Source organism: Amphiprion ocellaris, chromosome 23 (genome assembly GCF_022539595.1).
Source record: "Amphiprion ocellaris isolate individual 3 ecotype Okinawa chromosome 23, ASM2253959v1, whole genome shotgun sequence".
Taxonomy (NCBI): domain Eukaryota; kingdom Metazoa; phylum Chordata; class Actinopteri; family Pomacentridae; genus Amphiprion; species Amphiprion ocellaris.
The window spans coordinates 2,588,069-2,605,833 of NC_072788.1; the positions used below are offsets into that span (position 1 = coordinate 2,588,069).

Sequence of the window (17,765 nt, forward strand, 5' to 3'; positions counted from 1 at the left end):
AGCATGTCGTCCGAAAAGTCACCAAAAACGTCATAGTATAGCATGTCGTCCGAAAATCGATAAAAACGTCATAGTACAGCATGTCGTCCGAAAAGTCACCAAAAACATCATAGTATAGCATGTCATTGGAAAATTCACCAAAAACGTCATAGTATAGTATGTCGTCCAAAAATCGATAAAAACATAGTATGTTGTCCGAAAATCGATAAAAACGCCATAGTATAGTATTATGACGTATGACGTTTAGTGACGGATGACATACTAAACTATGACTTTTGGTGACATTTTGGACGACATACTAAACTATCACGTTTTTATCATTTGTTGGACAACATACTAAACTATGACATTTGTATCAATTTTTAGATGACATACTAAACTATGACATTATTGGTGACATTTTGAATGACATACTATAGTTTGATGTTTTTGGTGACATTTCAGACGGCATACTTAACTATGAAATTTTTATCATTATCAGACGACATACTATACTATGATGTCTTTGGTGACATTTCGGACGTCATACTATACTATGATGTGTAAGACTTCGTCTTCTCTGTTTAAAAACAAATTCTATTCACTGAAATGTTTCCAATGAGTGAAAGGATGAGTTGTACTCTTCAGTCTGAAATCTTGCTGGAGATGGAAATCTGAAGATGAAACTGCACAAGTTTAGGAAGAAGTTGCAATATGGCGAGAAAAGAATCAATTACATTTCTCTGTAAACAGCATTGGTATGTCATAGCAAGAAGAGTACGGGTGTAAATAAAATGTTTATACTGCCCGCTGTCTTGATTTACTAGGACACTTGATGGAATTGTAAATTAATCCTTTGATAAGTCAAAATGTTCGTTAATATGATGCCCTGAAACCTGACCTCAGTCTTTGTCATATTCTGCCAATGGCCTCCCTGCTTACACTTTCAAAAATCAACTAGAAACTGGAAAGATTGACAAAAATGACAGGAAAATATTAAAAAAAAAACAACAGGACATTGGGATTATTTAGTTAAAACATTTCTTGGTTTAGTTCAAGAATTTTTGTATTTTATATTTAGTTTCCCAATTTGAGGGACTTTGCAATCACAAAAATACATTTCTTGCTACGCTTCTCAATATCTTGAAAGGAGGTGAAGCCTGCAGCTTCCTCCTTAAGAGTGGGACTTACACTGGGAGTCGCTGGGGCCCATGCTGGGCAGAGGCACCCTGTGCTGGGGGCCGGGGGGCTGCGAGGGTGAGTGATGGGGGCCACAGTGACATGTGGTGGAATGGTCTGAGCAAAACATCACAAAGGAAGATGTGAAGAAGAAGAGCAGGTAGGCGGCCACCAGCGCCCACAGGATGTACCGGCAGCACTCCTCACCACTGGGCCAAACGCTTGGAGAGTACCAGCAGGAGGAGAAGGAGGATGAATAGGAGGAGGAGGAAGATGACGTGGAGTGCGAAGGGGAAGGTGAGCGGGAGGGTGAGGGAGAGGAAGGCCGGTGAGAAAGGGAATGCTGTAATTGCTTAAGGTGGTATATTTGGGGACTGGGGCAGCGAGAGTGTGCTGAGATGAAGGAGGAGGAAAATAATAGATTGGAGCAGGAAAGGGAAATGGGATGGAATGGAAAGAAAAATGAGATGGAGAAATGGATAACATGAAATGAAGAATACATGAAAAAGCATGCAGGAAATGACAATTTGTTCAAAGCTCTTACTTCTTCCGCCAGCTCCGAACAAATCACATGGACAAAGCATGCAGAGCAATGTTCAGGGAAGGACAGACAAATTACAATATTAATGGATGGCTACTCCTTTCAGCAGGTGATGATAAAGGAGTATGAGCCTCATAGAAAAACATGAAAGGACCAGCAGAACAGATAATGAAAGAATTGGATGAAAAGATCAGTTTGCAGCATTCGCATGGTTGTGAATTCGTCCCTCAGTGTCAACACCGAGTTCTACTGTAACTCCCTGAGATGGACCTTAACTATCATACAATGGTATGGGGTGCTCCACACTCATTCACAGTTCATTGATTATTCAAGTATTTTGGCCACAACAACTCAATCATCACTAACCAGACTTGGCTCCCAACGACTTCTTCCTCTCCCCTAAAACCAAATTTGAGTCGAAGGCTTGTCATTTTGGCACAGTGGGAGACGTTCAGTTTGAAGACGATGTTTGATGTAGTAGTCCAGGAACCCAGATAGCCTACCATGCACCCCCACACAACAAAATGCCACTTAATTGTTTTAACCTTTATGATGTCCTAAATGAGACTTTGAGTGGTAGCAGTAAAATAACTCATTCTCACTATAGTTTTTTACGCTATTTTTACTTTACCCCAAAATGCAATTTTTTTTCCACTAATTTTTCGGTTCTTTTTTTACTGAAAATTGACATAGCTATTATAGCCATTTCACTCATGGCATTCACATGTTATATATCCTAAAAAAGCCTGGAATCTCTAGTTTACAAATATAACCATATTGTTCTTGTACTTTCATTACAATATAAATTACATGATACAATGACAGCATGCTTCAGAGGTAACTTTTCACAGAAATTTTTAATATTTTTAATATTAGCAACCCACATTTATTTATATATATTTATGTCAACTTTTTTATTGATATATAGTACATTTCTGATAGAATGTATTCTGTATTGCATATCTGCACTATAATGGCATGCATTGCAATGTTTGGATGCTTACAAATATTGACTTACTGTATTATCTTTGGATTCATTTTTGATCACTTTTCATTCCGTTTGTTGTTCTTGTTACTTTATGCCTTTATGTTCTGGCTGAGTTAAGGATGTTTTAAAGGCTTTTCAGTAAAGGATGAGGCTCCATCATGGGTAAAACCGGCAGATTTCTTCTATAGAGCACTGAGAGTGATGTATCATTTACGTTTAGCCAATCAACTCTCAAAAGGTTTAGTTAAACAAACGTCTCCGCAACAGATTGACAAGACAGTCAAATGCCTTGAATCCAAATCAAACCATTCCTAACAGAAAGGAGGGTAGATATTGAACTTGGATTCATCAACTACAACTGAATACTAATGTTGTTCTGTGTCAGCTGGCTGTGTAAATGGGAAACCGTAACAACCCAGCAGCTATGTCAGTCTTACAAGGTGGTAATGAGTCAGATGTTGTGCTCTCAGCTTGTTGTTTGGTTAATCTGCCCCCACGTAGCCAGAAAAAAACTGACATCTCCTGATTATACACCACTGTAATATCCTGTCTCAATCTCATAGTCACAAAAGACAAAGTCCCAAAGAAAAAATAATGCTTCCCACATTACAAGATTCATTTAGCGTGAAGGTAGAAGATTCGGCACTGTTAAGATGGAGCCGCCAACCATTCATCCTGTTAGATAAAGACACTAATACTGCTGATTTCACCATTAAAGAGACAAAATACTCCCCTAACTTCATTATTTCTGAGCTTCTTTGTAGGCTAAAGCTCTCATTGGGGTTACAACTACAAAATCGAGATCATGAGAATGAAAATGCTGAAATAAATTTTCTTCTTTGAAAAAAAAGGAAAAATAAGTCGTAAACACGTGTAGTAGTAGTAAACATGTTACATAAGTAGAATAGTTTCAAAGCTCTGCTGAAAATGGTTACTGAAGCATTGAGCAATGGTTACTCCATCAGCCATGAATAACAACGTAGGCCATGATAACGGGAAGCACCATGTCCTTAGATGGGCCTGTGTATGTCCTGGAAGTATGCTATCACGAACAGACATGTACTGCAGGGCCTCAGGCATAAATAGATGCTAAAATATTTCATTTCTCTGACAGATTATCTGTGCTGTTGAAGGTCACTACTGTAGTGAAGAGAGGAAGACCTGACACACACAATCACAAGTGAATTCCACTCTAGACAATCAGAACACGTCTCAAAGATTCCCTTCACTCAGCTCATAGACAGAGGTACTTTCCCTTCTCTCTTTCCGCTACTGCAGCTGTTGAACTGGGGTCTATTTTGAATCAATAATCACTGATTATTTTTAATGGCCTACTGTTCATAAAGACCTGCAGAAAAAAAATGTGTGAAAAGGTTTACTATTAAATTAACCACACTGACCTATTTGTCAAGATGCGTTAGTAAGATCTTAATGCTAGCACAACAATGAACACAAAAATGAAAATAAATAAGGATAAAGAAATGGTGACACTCAAATGCACATTAAATAAAGAAAACAGGAAGAATCTGGAGGGCAAAAAGGACAAAACACTGAAATTAAGGTTCTGAGTGGTGAGCCTGAATCAGGAATCACCGGATGAGAACCCAACACAGCCCTTAAGGCTACTGGTCCTTAGAGATTGCTGCTAGCAGTGTGTCGCTAACGACAGATGGTTTGGAATGTGAGTTGGTTTCCTTGACCGCAAACCACCAGCTGCAGCTGGCTGCAGCCTCGACCAGGAAAAGTTAGAAGGCATGAGTTGGGGGTGAAAAAATGCCCAAGTGGCTACAGACTAACACACCTAAGGAGACCTGCATGGAAGCCATTCGGTGCGATATGATAGGCTGCTATGAGCCACGGAGGAAGCTTGCTTAAGTGCTTTAATAATGGTTTGCCTGTAATGCGTGCAAGTGACACTATCGAACATTTTATCAACAAAATTATTATTACCAATGATAAATTGTCTTTTGGCCAATACATCCCGCTGTCGCTTTATTGCCCAGGATTGACATGCACTACTCGTCAATATGACGGGTCCTAGTCAGACGTCTCAGAGTTGCAGAACTTTGGTTGTTGGACTTATGTTCAAAAGTGACTTCAGTTAAACCTGAAATACCAACTAGGCAAAGTAGGTAATTGCCTCACTTTGTGGTAATTTGTTAATTCAAGGTTTTAAAAGCTCGACCTTACCCTCATAGACCCTCATTTCCATCATTCATCCTCAATCCCTGCCCTGCTGAGCTTGTTGTATTGTGGACAATGACAGAAAAAAACAGAGTACGAATTCCAAAATGGAGTCCACATGACCACAAGCAGAAACTTAAGGGCCAACAAAAAACCCTGCTTTGTTATCAGCAGGTTAACCCAGTCACATTCATTTTCTGTAAGCCCCATGGCTCCCAGCAGGTTGAACTGGCCACTGACTGTTGTTTGGTTTGTGATAACTTAACAGATTTTCATGTTACACAGTCCAGAGTCTACATTCCTCTGACTGAAATACAGATTGACCCAAATTCCCACAAACAGGGAGTCAATATGGGTCCGTAAGTATTTGTCACCCAGGGGTACCCATGATACTGGAACAGCTACGACATGCAAAATGAAGCAAAATGAAGCAAGAGAAACAAAATGTGACGAAACTTAGAAACAGACAGAAGATTCCTGTGAAAAACATGGTTAGCACAAACCTGTTCGCAGTGTGAGCCCACAAAGGAAAGATAAAGGTGAACTTATAAGTGTGACGTCAAAACCTCAAAGGTAACGCTTGCTTTAAAGTTTAGAAGACAGACTTTTAATGAGGTGCGTGGGAGTCCTGCTAACAGAAGGTAGGTTGTGTTAGTTAGTCTGAACCTCCTTACCTCTCACGTCCTCGTCCTCGATGGTAGTGTTGGCACTCTCGCTGGATTCCTGCGAAACCACAAATAAAGAATCAGTGAGTATCAGCAGGTAAGAGCACAAAATAACATCTGCTAAGATCAGGGTGCTCAGTGTTTATTCATAGCGGGTCGTTTCATCATCGTCTGTTGGATTCTAACCTATGATTAGATTTTTGACACCATCTCAGCGTTATTATGGTGAGAGGCTATGGTGACAACATTGTGCTGAGATGATAGAAGAAAAGACTCTCAAATTTTCTCTCCTTTTAGTATTTGGCTTTGGTTTGGCACAGAGTTTATGCTCAACCTAAAAAACAAAAAAAACAAAAACAAAAAAAACAGACAAGGTATAAAAGGATAATTCAAGTAGTACCTTAAATAGCCAAGATCTGGCAAAAATGGCAACATCACCACAAACCAGTAAAAAATACTAATTTTATTACTTCACGTGTCAAACATAGTCCAAAACTGTTGTAATTATTGGAACAGATTTCTGTTATTTTTATACTGTGGTGCTCATTGAGCCAATATGGCCTCAAAATGTTTTAAGTAATTCAGCCAAACATGTTTAAAGCGAGCATTCTTTAGCATTATGAGTCTTTGAGAGGAAGAAATTACAACTGCTAACAATAAACAGAATATTCCATTATATGCATATTCAGAAATTAAACATTCCTTTTCATGCCGTCGATGGATTATAAATATCATATGTATGTTACTTATATAACGGTCCTCTTGTTGCTTGTGGATTTAACAGACATAAAAGCATGTACTGCACTGATACATGTGATGATTTAAGCAAACAGCTGCTCTGTATCTACACAACACTCTTACTATGCACAAGCACACACACTGTTTACTACACTAGGAGCTACAACACCATCATGTCACTGCACAAAGCAAAAAATACGAGCATGCACGTGTTCCCACAACATCATCTTATGGATTACACATGATCATGTAGATCCATACGTCTTGCACAAGGAAATCACCCAGACACAGTAGATGGCCTCGAGGCTGTTCTGATAAGGATTTGGATTGGAACAGCTTTAGTATCCATGCCACCGCATGGTCTTTATCATGTTCCAAATGCATGCATAATCCCTTTGTCACGCAAATGTAAAGCTGATGTTATAGCAGCAATCCTTCACAAAGGTTAAAAACTCATGTGAGATGACACAATCTCAATATGTTGTGAATTATCTTAAGGTTTTACATGACGACAGTTGCATAGATACACAAAACTATACACGCACATGACCAGTGTTGAGCGCAAGAATTACATGCAACAGTTGAAAACATGCAATATTTAACAGAATCTGTAGTCCATTGTTCTTTCACATGATGTTGACTTTTACCATTTGCACACAAACATCATCAGAAGCAACGTTCAGACTTCTACGCTACACAGCAGCAAACTACAGCTTCAGACCGGCGTCTGAACAGCTGTATACCTTGTTTCCATCAGCTGGGTTGTGGATAACAGTGGTTTGAGGCTCCTGATTTGAGAGGACCAACAGTAGGAAGAGGCGTTGGTGCAGAATGAAAGTGGGTTAGGAAATAAGGTGGACAGAAAAGTGTTTAGTAAAGTGGACAAAAATGAAAGCAGTGAAGGATTTGGAAACTGACAACATTGCTATTTGGGGAAAGCAAGCCATTACTACACCACTAGTATACACGAATGGGATGATATGGGAATGGAAGACGGAATAATAGCCTGGACATCATGTAAAGTTTATCACCACAGATGATCAGATTTTACTCAGCAATGACAACAAGATGACGATAAATGACAACAAACAGATACAATGGTTAATAGACAGACTCCATATCTGCTTTTCCTACCAAATAGCAGTAGAAAAACATTTTTTTCCAAGAGCTAAACACCCAGGAAAGGGTTTACACGAAAGGCAGGCATTCACCAACGACACACAACTCTACAGACACATCAGACACCAGAATTACTCTGATTCTAATAAAGAAATACAAAAGGTAACAGACATACATCTTCAAGGAGGATTTCCCACTTACATGTACAGTACATGCTATTGCACAAAAACCTGCTGTACACTGGTGCTGTATCTGCTGATGTGTCTAATGTGATGAAACATTGGGTAAAACCCCTGCAGGGTAAAGGTTGTAGGTCTGCAAGTGAACTCGGTCGCAGTGATGATCATGTTATCTGACAGGAGGGCACGGTGCCTGGTTCACCTAAAGATAACGTTAATGTGGTGTTTTAATGCAGATCCAGGAGTCTGTATGTGGCTGACTATGAACATGACCATTAAATTTGAAATTCTTGGTTACATCCAGCAATCCAGAAGTAAAAATCTCCATTCTCAAGTTTGGTTGATTGTTTAACTCCCCCGACTGAATAATTAGCACCAAAGATTAGCATCCATGTCAGAAAATATCTAATTTGATGAAAGGCAAACCTCAAAAAGTGACAGAACAGTTGGGGAAGTATGCCAAAGCCCTATGTATTTATGGCCTAGCTTAGCATGAAGACTGAAAACAGCGAGCATGGATCTATGCAAATTTAAGAAAATATATCCACCAACACATCCAGTTGACTAAAGTGTGTCTCACTTGCTTAATCTGTAAATGAACAGACATATAAACACAACTACTTGTGGTTTTATAGGAGTATTGTTCGCCAGCACTCCATTCACACTAAAACCACACAAGATGCTTGAATATTCCTGTTTGCGGACAGTTAGATCATGCTAATTTGACACCTTTAGAGTGGCAGGTGAGTGCCAAAATATGAAGAGATCCAGGCTAGCTTTGTCCAACTGCTTCATGATTTATTCTAGCTAAATTAACAACTCCTTACTACCCGCATCATACTTAACACACAGACATTAAATTGACATTATCTACAATAATTATCATAATAAGGAGGTAAGTCAACAATGACTGCCTTACTGCATTTCAGTTAAAAGCATCCCATTATCAACTGTTGGTAGAAGTTAAAGATTAAACATTATGTAGCAGTAATTCAGTTTGGGAGTCAATTACTGAATTCAGCAAGAGTGGTGTGGAATTGCCAGTAACAACAATGAGGCAGCCTCTGACAGGCTTAATTCCTCATAGGAACCGTGAGTGAGACTCACAGGTACCAAAAATGTCAGAAAGGCATAGTCCTGGAACATTACTGTAAGTGTTTAAGTTGTAGACTACACAGATTATCATTAAAAACAGTATTTACAGTGATTTTTGAAGCCTCAACAGAACAAACCAGTGTTGTGGCAACAGTTTATTTGCCACAGTTGGCATGCAATGGCCCCAGTGCCATTACAGCCACCATCAACAACAAAGGAGAATGTAGCCCATGTACAGCAATGTGGCAACGCAATAAAGCAATCCAGAGGTGCGTGTGGACAGCTCATGTTACACAACCATGGCATATAGAAAAAGAGATCAACGATAAAATGAGAAAGGTGACTGATTGCACAACAGGACTGTGCAATCAGGACAGACGTCACAGAAAGTATGGACATCTGTATGATTAGCGACATGTCATGCAAACACAGGCAGCAAGGCAGGCAGACAGTGTACCAGAGAAGGAGTGGGGACAGGCTCTTTGGGGCTGGTGACCACATTGGCCTTGTTGTTGATCTGGAGGGACAGAGTGGACAGACAGGCAGACAGACGAGACAGGGCAGAAGTGACAAGGCTTAGTGTCCAAACGGTCGCTCTTCAAGCAGCAGCTGCAGAGGGAAGAAAAGTGGAACGCCGTGCTCAGGTGTTGCCATCTGGGATCGTGAGCGTCGGCGTGTAGACGGCATGCGTGTGACCCAGCCGGCAAAACAACACTTCAGTTTGGAGATTTGAGAGGCTAATCGAATAAACGTCCTCTAATTCGAACCTTCAATCATCAAATGCTACAAAGACCAGAGTTAATAGACCAAGGAGCACTCTTGTTGATGAAGAGAGACAGTGTGGCGAGAAACAAATGACCCAATTACTGTGTAGAACAATGATTAATTAGGCAAAACGCAAACTGACTTTGGTACTTGTTGCATGAGTGCTGATGGTAGTCTGTTCTTACATCTATGAGAACTTGATGAGGCACCTGAGATGACATTTTGTTGTATGTATGTTCAACTCCTTTCACAAGAATTTACATGGACGCTATAATTTGACTGGTTGGGTTTACCACAGAACAAGGAATGGTGATAGAAAGTTGAGGGCTTGTATTATATGGCCTGAAAATGCTAAGTCTATGTAAAATTTCACTGTCATCCATCTAGAGATTTTTCAGTCTGGGCCAAGGTGGTGGACCAAATATCCTTAGCAACAGGCTGCTAGACATGGACTGTACATGTACCATTATAGTCAGATCAGCAGATTGTAGCATCCTTCTGTTAACTGGAAAACAAACATGACACTTGCAACCTATTTCCTTGTCTGCAGTACCTCAGAGTGAGTCATTTAACTCCATTCTTTACACGACAGTAACGACCAACACTGGATTCCTGGGGATGACACTGATTTAGAGAGTAATCTTTTTTTTTTTAAATGATGAAGTCATCCTTTATTATTTTCCAGCAATGCAATTCACAAACTGGTTTGCGACTTTACTATGAAGACACCGCATGACTCCGCACCACCGTCTGCTTAACTGCGATCTGCTACATGTGCTGCAGACAGTGCTGAGAGGATTGTAGCCAATGGAGTCAAAGCTGCTCTGATAGACAAACTGTGATGACATGGCTTCTAAAGCACTGTCAGCATCCTTTTCTGTATTATATTCTGTAAAGGAAAGTTTTCATATCAGCATACAACACCCATAAATCACTGATAGGCCAATATAATATCTGTCAACTAGTATGTTGGTCAGGTTCTGACAGTCACCTTGATAATAGAATCATGTACAGAAGAATGAATATGCAGAGAAAAACCCAACAATTTCCCATTTTTTGTAAATATGTTGGAAGAACTCCCTATAAACAGGTAGAAACCTCTAACAGAACCAGACTCGGAGTAAGAGTCAGAATATGTATTCAGAGGAATATACTGTGGTCATTTACAAGGGAATTCCCACCAACAAAGCAGAACAAACGGAAATGAATCAGTGTCTTCAAAAGGTTTTTTCAGAACTCCATTAAGGCCAGTTGTCAGGCAGCGATAAGGACCCTCAGAAACACTGTTAGAACTGTTACTATAACAATCTACGGCAAAACTCACCCAAGAATCTAAGGGTCAAGGAGCAGGGTCAGATCTAATATTGTCCATTAGGCTCTATGTGGAATAATGGTTTCAGTACAGAAAGCAAAACTACACACTAAAACTCCTCAATCCATTTGTAGCTGGGGAAACACTAAATGACCCGTAGTTTAAAAGGCAATTGTTTCAACAGGATACACAGAGTTGGTGCTTTCTACAGAACCCAGATCAGTCAGAAACCGGGAAGTCTGACTCACGCCTACTGGGCAGAGGCACACAATTGTTATGTCACAAGTATCATCACGTTAAAACCATTAAGGGCTTTTAGCATGACAGAGTGGTGTTATTACTTCTGGATTTGGTAAAAGTTTAATAACACAACTGTCTCTTCTAACAAATTACACTGGCTTCTCCTGAATTTCCACTGATGGAGGATTAACCCAATCTATTGCCAAAAGCAACACAATCGTGATTAAACCTATGATGCACTGATTAAGTTCTATGCATTTACAGTATGACTTGAAATACTTCCTGCTATTCTCTTCAACAGAGATGTGTGAACAGTAACAGTATTTTATGGTTATTTAGGCTAAAATACTGGATTCAGACAGTAAAATGTCTACTCTGATGTTTTAAGTCATTCCAGAATTGGAGGACATTTTACGTCCCACCCGTCAAATTTTAAATAATCCATGTACAAAATACTAAAACATGCAGTTGTTGTGTAAATTTACTCAAACTAGGAGAAAAGAATGTTTGAAAATATTTTTAAAAAACACCAAATAAGTCTGGAGTTCCCCCTAAAATGACATTGTTCTCTTGTTCCACGCCCCTGATGACCAAACTGAGTCTCAAATAAAACAGCTAAAATGAAATTTAAATCTTTTTTTTGGTTTTATTTTTTGTCATTGATGTCTCTTGTAATTGTGGGAACATTCTTTTGAATCAACATATTTAAAACAATAATAATTAATGTGCATGGAACGTGTGTCCCACAACAACTCTGTTAGCATAGCCTTTTAGCTGGTAGAAGAAGAAAACAGTGAATCACATGAAACGCTGGAATTAAGATCATCAAACTGTTTTCCTGAAGAATGGGTAGAGCAAAGCTATGTCCTCTCTTCTATTTTTCATATTTTCAAAACATTGTCAGCCTTGATTGAATGTCTCACTATCTCAAATCCATGCTAATGTTAGCTTTTTCCTCAAGAGTAGAAGCGAGATATTTAGCTCTACCTCATACTAATCCATGCTAATGTTAGCTTTTTCTCAGCATTAGAAGCTAGATATTTAGCTAGCTGTAACTAGGGTTGCCACCCGTCCCTTAAAATAAGGAATCATCCTTTAATTGACAATTAATTTTTGCGTCCTGTATTGGATCAATACGGGACGCAAATTGTTCCGTATTTTCATAAATGTCCCATACACGTCTGTCACACATTCATCAAAACTGTATAATGAACAAAATAAAACACGGGAAATATTAAGGGCAGCTAATTTCTTCGACGTAGGACCTATGTAGCGAGGACCTGATGCGAGGTCCAGCGGACAGACTTCTCTGCGTGCCCGGTCCTGCCCGGTTCTTCCCGGTCCTACGGTCCTACCCGGTTTTGCCCGGTCCTACGGTCCTGCCCGGTTCTTCCCGGTCCTACCCGGTTTTGCCCGGTCCTACGGTCCTACCCGGTTTTGCCCGGTCCTACGCAGTCCTGTGGTCCTACCCGGTCCTGTGGTCCTACAGTCCTACCCAGTCCTGTCCGGTCCTGTCTCTGGTTGCCTGCTTACAGACGCTGCTGCTCCCGCGCGTTTAAAAATGTCTACAAGCGAAACTCCACCACGTCCACAGAAGCAAGAACATTTTCAAAATGGCAGACCTGAGTGGGAAGACTGGAACCCCTGGCAGTGGATACGAGACAAACTGTGTTTTCTGTTGCTCATGGATTAGCTGAAGTAAGGCAGCATCAACATGTAAGAAACATGAAAACAGAGAGAACCCAACCAGTAGGTCACAGTTTATCATCCCCCAGTCATCTCCTGAAGTCCATATGGTGAGAGACATCAGTATCTGGTTGTTAATTTACCAGAGGATGCTTATAATCCTGCTGATGTGGTCTGTACTCTACAGTATTTTAGTGACTCAATAAATGCCTAAGTTGTTTATTATTATTTTAAACGCTTTTTAGTTTTTAATAAACATTTATTTAATAGCCGATATGTAATCAATAAATGGCCTTTGCCTGTCTATAGAAAAACTCACTCAGAACTCTGATATGTTAACAGTACTAAATAAATCAATAAATACATGCATACACACATAAATAAGTTAATATATTAATTGTATTAAAATTTAGATGGAAAACAAATATCTGCAGAGAATTTCTTTGTCCAGTATTCTGCATTCAGTTGTTTATGTTTTTTCAGAATCCAGTATTGCTCACTGGTTGGTCATTACATTTTGTTAGTTTGGTTTAAAATGATGCCACCTCTTTTCAGACAGAACCTGTGATAATAAAACAATACAAAATTTTTAGTTCCGTGTTAATAAAGCACTTAAAGCTTTAAGTATGGCTAAATGCTTTTTTCAAAATTAAATATATCACTCCTTAGGTGGTAGTGGCCCCAAGTTCAGTAAAGTTGGAAAGATATTCACAGATTGGGACTTCCAGCATCAATAACTCATTAGATATAGGTTGTCAAAACATAAACGGTGCCTCTTTCCCATTGTTGCAAGGCAGACAATGTGCTACAAGCCCAGTTTTATCAAAAGTAGCTGTCTTTCAAGCTACAGGAATAACATTGGTGTCTATGGAGTGAACAGGGTCCGTCTGCAATTTACAAAACCTCTGCAACAGTAAAGAGAGACAAATATTCAATAACTTCACTCTTATACATTGTAGTGTCACTAAAATCACTGCAGCCTTCAACTGGCTCCTGTTGACACCAATGTTATTCCTGCAACTTGAAAGACAGCTACTTTTGATAAAACTGGGCTTGTAGCACATTGTCTGCCTTGCAACAATGGGAAAGATGCATCGTTTATTGTGATGAAGTCAGATCTGTTCTGTTTGTTGTTATTGCGCCCTAGTGGTTGTTTTGTATATTCGTTCATTTTTGTTACCTGAGGAAAAGAGGAAGTGAGGTCATGCTCATGAGGTCACTTCCTTCCTTTTCCTTCCTTGCCTTTAAAAGCCAGTCAGTGGCAGTCACACCTGTTTTGCATCTGTTGCCATCCACACCTTCACAGTTTGAAAACGGCATCATCTGTAAGTTCTGTTTGTTTCTTATTATGAAAGCAACATGTGTATTATTATTAGTTTGAAATGTCATTTGCAAATAGGTCATCTAAGATATCGGTTGATTTCATTTATAGGCCACGTTCTTTGTGATGCTTTTGATTGTGTATGCCTCTTAATCAGTATGTTTGTAGGAGATGTTTGCAGATTCATTAAGTTAAGAAATATTATTTTGGTGTTTTGTGAAAACATGGTCTGTTTATATGCGTTATACTGATGCAATGTTTTGTTTATCTCTGGTTTTGTTTGTAGTTTCACACTTTATCCTGATTGAACTACCCAACTCAGCACATGGCCTGTTCCTTGGAGTTTGATGAGGAGAGTGTTTAGCTGTCTGTACAGCTGAGTAAACGTTCATGGGGACAACACTTACCGAGGACAGAACATTTATGTTTTGACAAGATTTTTCTGAGTTATTGATGCTGGAAGTCTGAATCTGTGAATATCTTTACAACTTTACTGAACTACGGTCCCGAGCAGCCGTGGTGGGCGTCCTTTATTTTCATTTCTGAAAGGTGGCAACCCTAGCTGTAAATGCTGACCAGGAGGACAAACTTACTGATGGAAAAACAGTAAAAAGATTTTGTCTTATCCTGATAACACAAATTGGTCAGCAGTAACAGCTAGCTAAATATCTAGCTTCTACTCCTCCCAGTTTGACAATCCTGGTAAAATATAGCTTAAAATGAGTTTTCCCAGCTAATTTTAAGATCTCAATATTCTAAATATCATATCTTATTTCAAGAAATGTTACCAAGACATTTTTCACTTGTTCTGTTGGCAGATTTTTTCACTATTTCAAGGTAAAAGCTCCTTGAAATAAGTTCTTTTGTCTTGTTTTGAGAGGGGCATTTTTTCCAGTGCAACATCCCAGTGTTTCCCCCGTTGAGTCATGCAGTGCCTCCCCAGCTCTAGGCGGGATCGCGTTTGTGGTGGAATTTAAATAGAACAAGGTTTCTGCTGCTAACTACCCACTGCAGGTGTCGGTCTCGCTAACAAGCAGCTCAGACCTACCCTCAAACGCTCGGTGCTGTCCATCTTCCTTTTCTGCATCACAACACAACGAGAGAAACTGAAACCATGTCGACTGTACAACCAGAAAACACACAATCCCACCGTTCTCCATGAGAGAAACAGTAATTAACGAATGCCACCAGCAGGAGCTCATCAACAGCAAAAGAAACACACATTAATCATTCTGTCAGGCTAGATTAAAAGGGAAATGTGTTGAAAAAGGAAGTACCTCAGAACCAGAGCCGGAATTAAGACGATCCTGAGGAGAAGCACTAATGATGAGGCAGCGTGATTCAGAGAAATCTGAGCTTTCAGACTCCTTTAGCGGATTGTTTTGATTCTTAATTTACTCTCATCCTTGTCATCACACGTTTTTAGCAGCAGCTGATAAATCCGTGACAAAAATAACTCTTCCTATATTGTAAGCTGGTGTTGAGAGGGTGGACTTTTATTCCGATCAGATCTTAACATCTGTAACATCTGCCGCCTAGTAATCCAGCATTGCGTCAACAGTCATTGATAATCACTGATTGCAAATCCATACACAATGATTAGGTGCACAAACTAAGCTATAGTAACCCACAGTTATAATGCATGAAAAACTCTGCAACATTTCATATGTTTCTAAATCAAGCTCCACTGTCTCTTCAGGCAAATCTGGGCCATTTTCTCATTTTAACACCATATGGGAGTCATGTTGTAAAAGTTTTTTACCGCAAATGACCAAATTCTCTAAAAATGTCTGCGTCTATCGGTGTAGATTATTAGGGGCTAATGAAAGTTTTACATTTTTATATTCTAAAATTTGCTGTAGTGTTTTTTAAGGTATGATAAAGCAGCACTGTTTTAACTTTTAGTGTGAGTTATTTGAAAATTTTAACGTGTTTATAATAATGAAAGGAAAAGAAACCCCCCAAAAGGTGAAATGTACCACAAAAAAGCTATAAATTTCTCTGTAGAAGCCTGATTTTTTGGTTGAACCAGAAGAACATGTTTTATTTTTACACATTCCTTCAATGACAGACGTTAGAACCCGGACATCATTTTATTGTACTACAGAGGCATTAATTTAAATCCTGAACAGATGAGATGTTAGTTTCTCTCTACGAAACACAGCAATAACAACCCATCAGATGCTGAAATCAAACCAGAGAAAAGACAAGTTATGTTTTAAGAAAAAGTTCTGAACTGAGCCATGTTGGTTTTTAACAAAGCTGACTTTTCAAATTGAGACAGACTTTACAGAAACTAGTTTATTGTTTTTGTAAACTTGTGTTGCTGGTTGGTCTTCCAAAGCCGTAAACTAGAGGCAACAGCTTTCCCCATCACTAGATACTCTTATAGGAAAGTGAAAGAAGGGCTTTTATTTGTAATTTGGTTGAGCTAACTCTTCAAGACAGAAAAAATAACATTGGAGAATACAGCGCTGAGGGATGAGAAAGCAAGTCTGGCTCATCAACATCCTAAACAAGGGTGAAATTGAATTCCAGATTTAGAAGCAGAGGGTGGAAAGAGACGCACACACACACACTCTACGGTGGCATGAACGGTGGATTTCATCTGGTGACAACTGAGCAGAGAATGACAGAGAGATGAAGCCTATCATCCACCTTCGAATCATAATTCAATCATCAGTTATTCGGCTCAGACGGCAGATGCTCCACCTCCTCCCATACGCTCTGACGACGCATAAGGGGATCGTTATTGGGAAATATCTGTCACACCCACTGGGGCAGACAGATTTCACTCCGGAAACTCGAGCTCTTACTTTTATCCGTTTCACTCACAATGCCAGCTTTCACAAAAACAAAAGAAAAAAGTGTGAGAACTGAAGGTATACTTACTTTGACACCATCCGGTTTTTTGTTCAGCAGGCTCTTGGCTGCTGTAGAGACAAAGACAACAATGCAAGGGAATCAGTGGCCAGCTGGATTGAACGACAACAAACACACTTAGACACAAACGCACACATGCACCAGGTCTATTCAAGGCTGGCCAATTACTAGCAGCCTCAAAGTGGGCCCTGCTAGAATTGGAAGCAGAAGAGAAAAATGCAAATTAAGTCAGGAGATGAAACAAAACTTAGTAAATCATTAGTCTGGAACATGCAATTAGAGTCATCTGACAAAACTGTCGGAGCAGCAGCATCCAGAAGTTTTTCTTTTCTCATCTCTGATTTAGATAAAAGAGAGGAGCGAGGATCATGTGATTGTTTCCTCGGGTTTTGTACTTTTCAGTTAACATGCAGGGACAGTGTGAGACATGGAGCAGGTGATTGGTGGCGGAGGGATAGCAGCACGGGGGTGGATTTGGGGTTTTGTGCATCTTTTACAACAGTGAGGGGTTTATTGGCAGGAGGGATTGTCAAACCATAGACATTTGCATGTTCAGTAACTGATAGAGGCTTTGCAGCGACATCAGATCTCATTTGGCAGCCGTATTAGAGGAAGGTTCTCCTCTGTAAATACTTCAAAGGCAATGCGGAGGAACGTCCAATATCTGTCTTCTACATTCATCCATAGCTGTGATTCAAACCAGCTACAGAATGTGTGTAGACTTTGTAACCAAACCAGGTAGCAGACATGGAAAATAACATTATATTTATATATATTAATCCATCTATGCATGAGGCAATCCTTGACCTACACTACTGTTCAAAAGTTTGGGGTCACCCAGACAATTTCATTTTTTCCATGAAAACTCCCACTTTTATCCATGTGCTAACA

The 17,765-nt window shown here is 39.6% G+C and overlaps 1 protein-coding gene across 22 annotated transcripts in view; it reads right to left on the reverse strand.

Annotated features, from left to right (window-relative positions):
• camk2d1 (calcium/calmodulin-dependent protein kinase (CaM kinase) II delta 1) overlaps window positions 1-17,765 on the reverse strand; it is a 127,332-nt gene that overhangs the window by 7,801 nt on the left and 101,766 nt on the right. For 6 of the 22 annotated variants that reach the window (XM_055008016.1, XM_055008008.1, XM_055008007.1 and 3 more), the window contains 4 exons: window positions 16,884-16,924; window positions 9,125-9,184; window positions 7,018-7,062; window positions 5,546-5,594 (listed from right to left, as the gene is read on the reverse strand). In XM_055008016.1, coding sequence (XP_054863991.1) covers window positions 5,546-5,594; window positions 7,018-7,062; window positions 9,125-9,184; window positions 16,884-16,924 — 195 coding nt within the window. The remainder of the gene's footprint in view (window positions 1-5,545; window positions 5,595-7,017; window positions 7,063-9,124; window positions 9,185-16,883; window positions 16,925-17,765) is intronic. The other 16 variants (XM_055008011.1, XM_055008010.1, XM_055008014.1 and 13 more) reach the window with 5 other exon arrangements.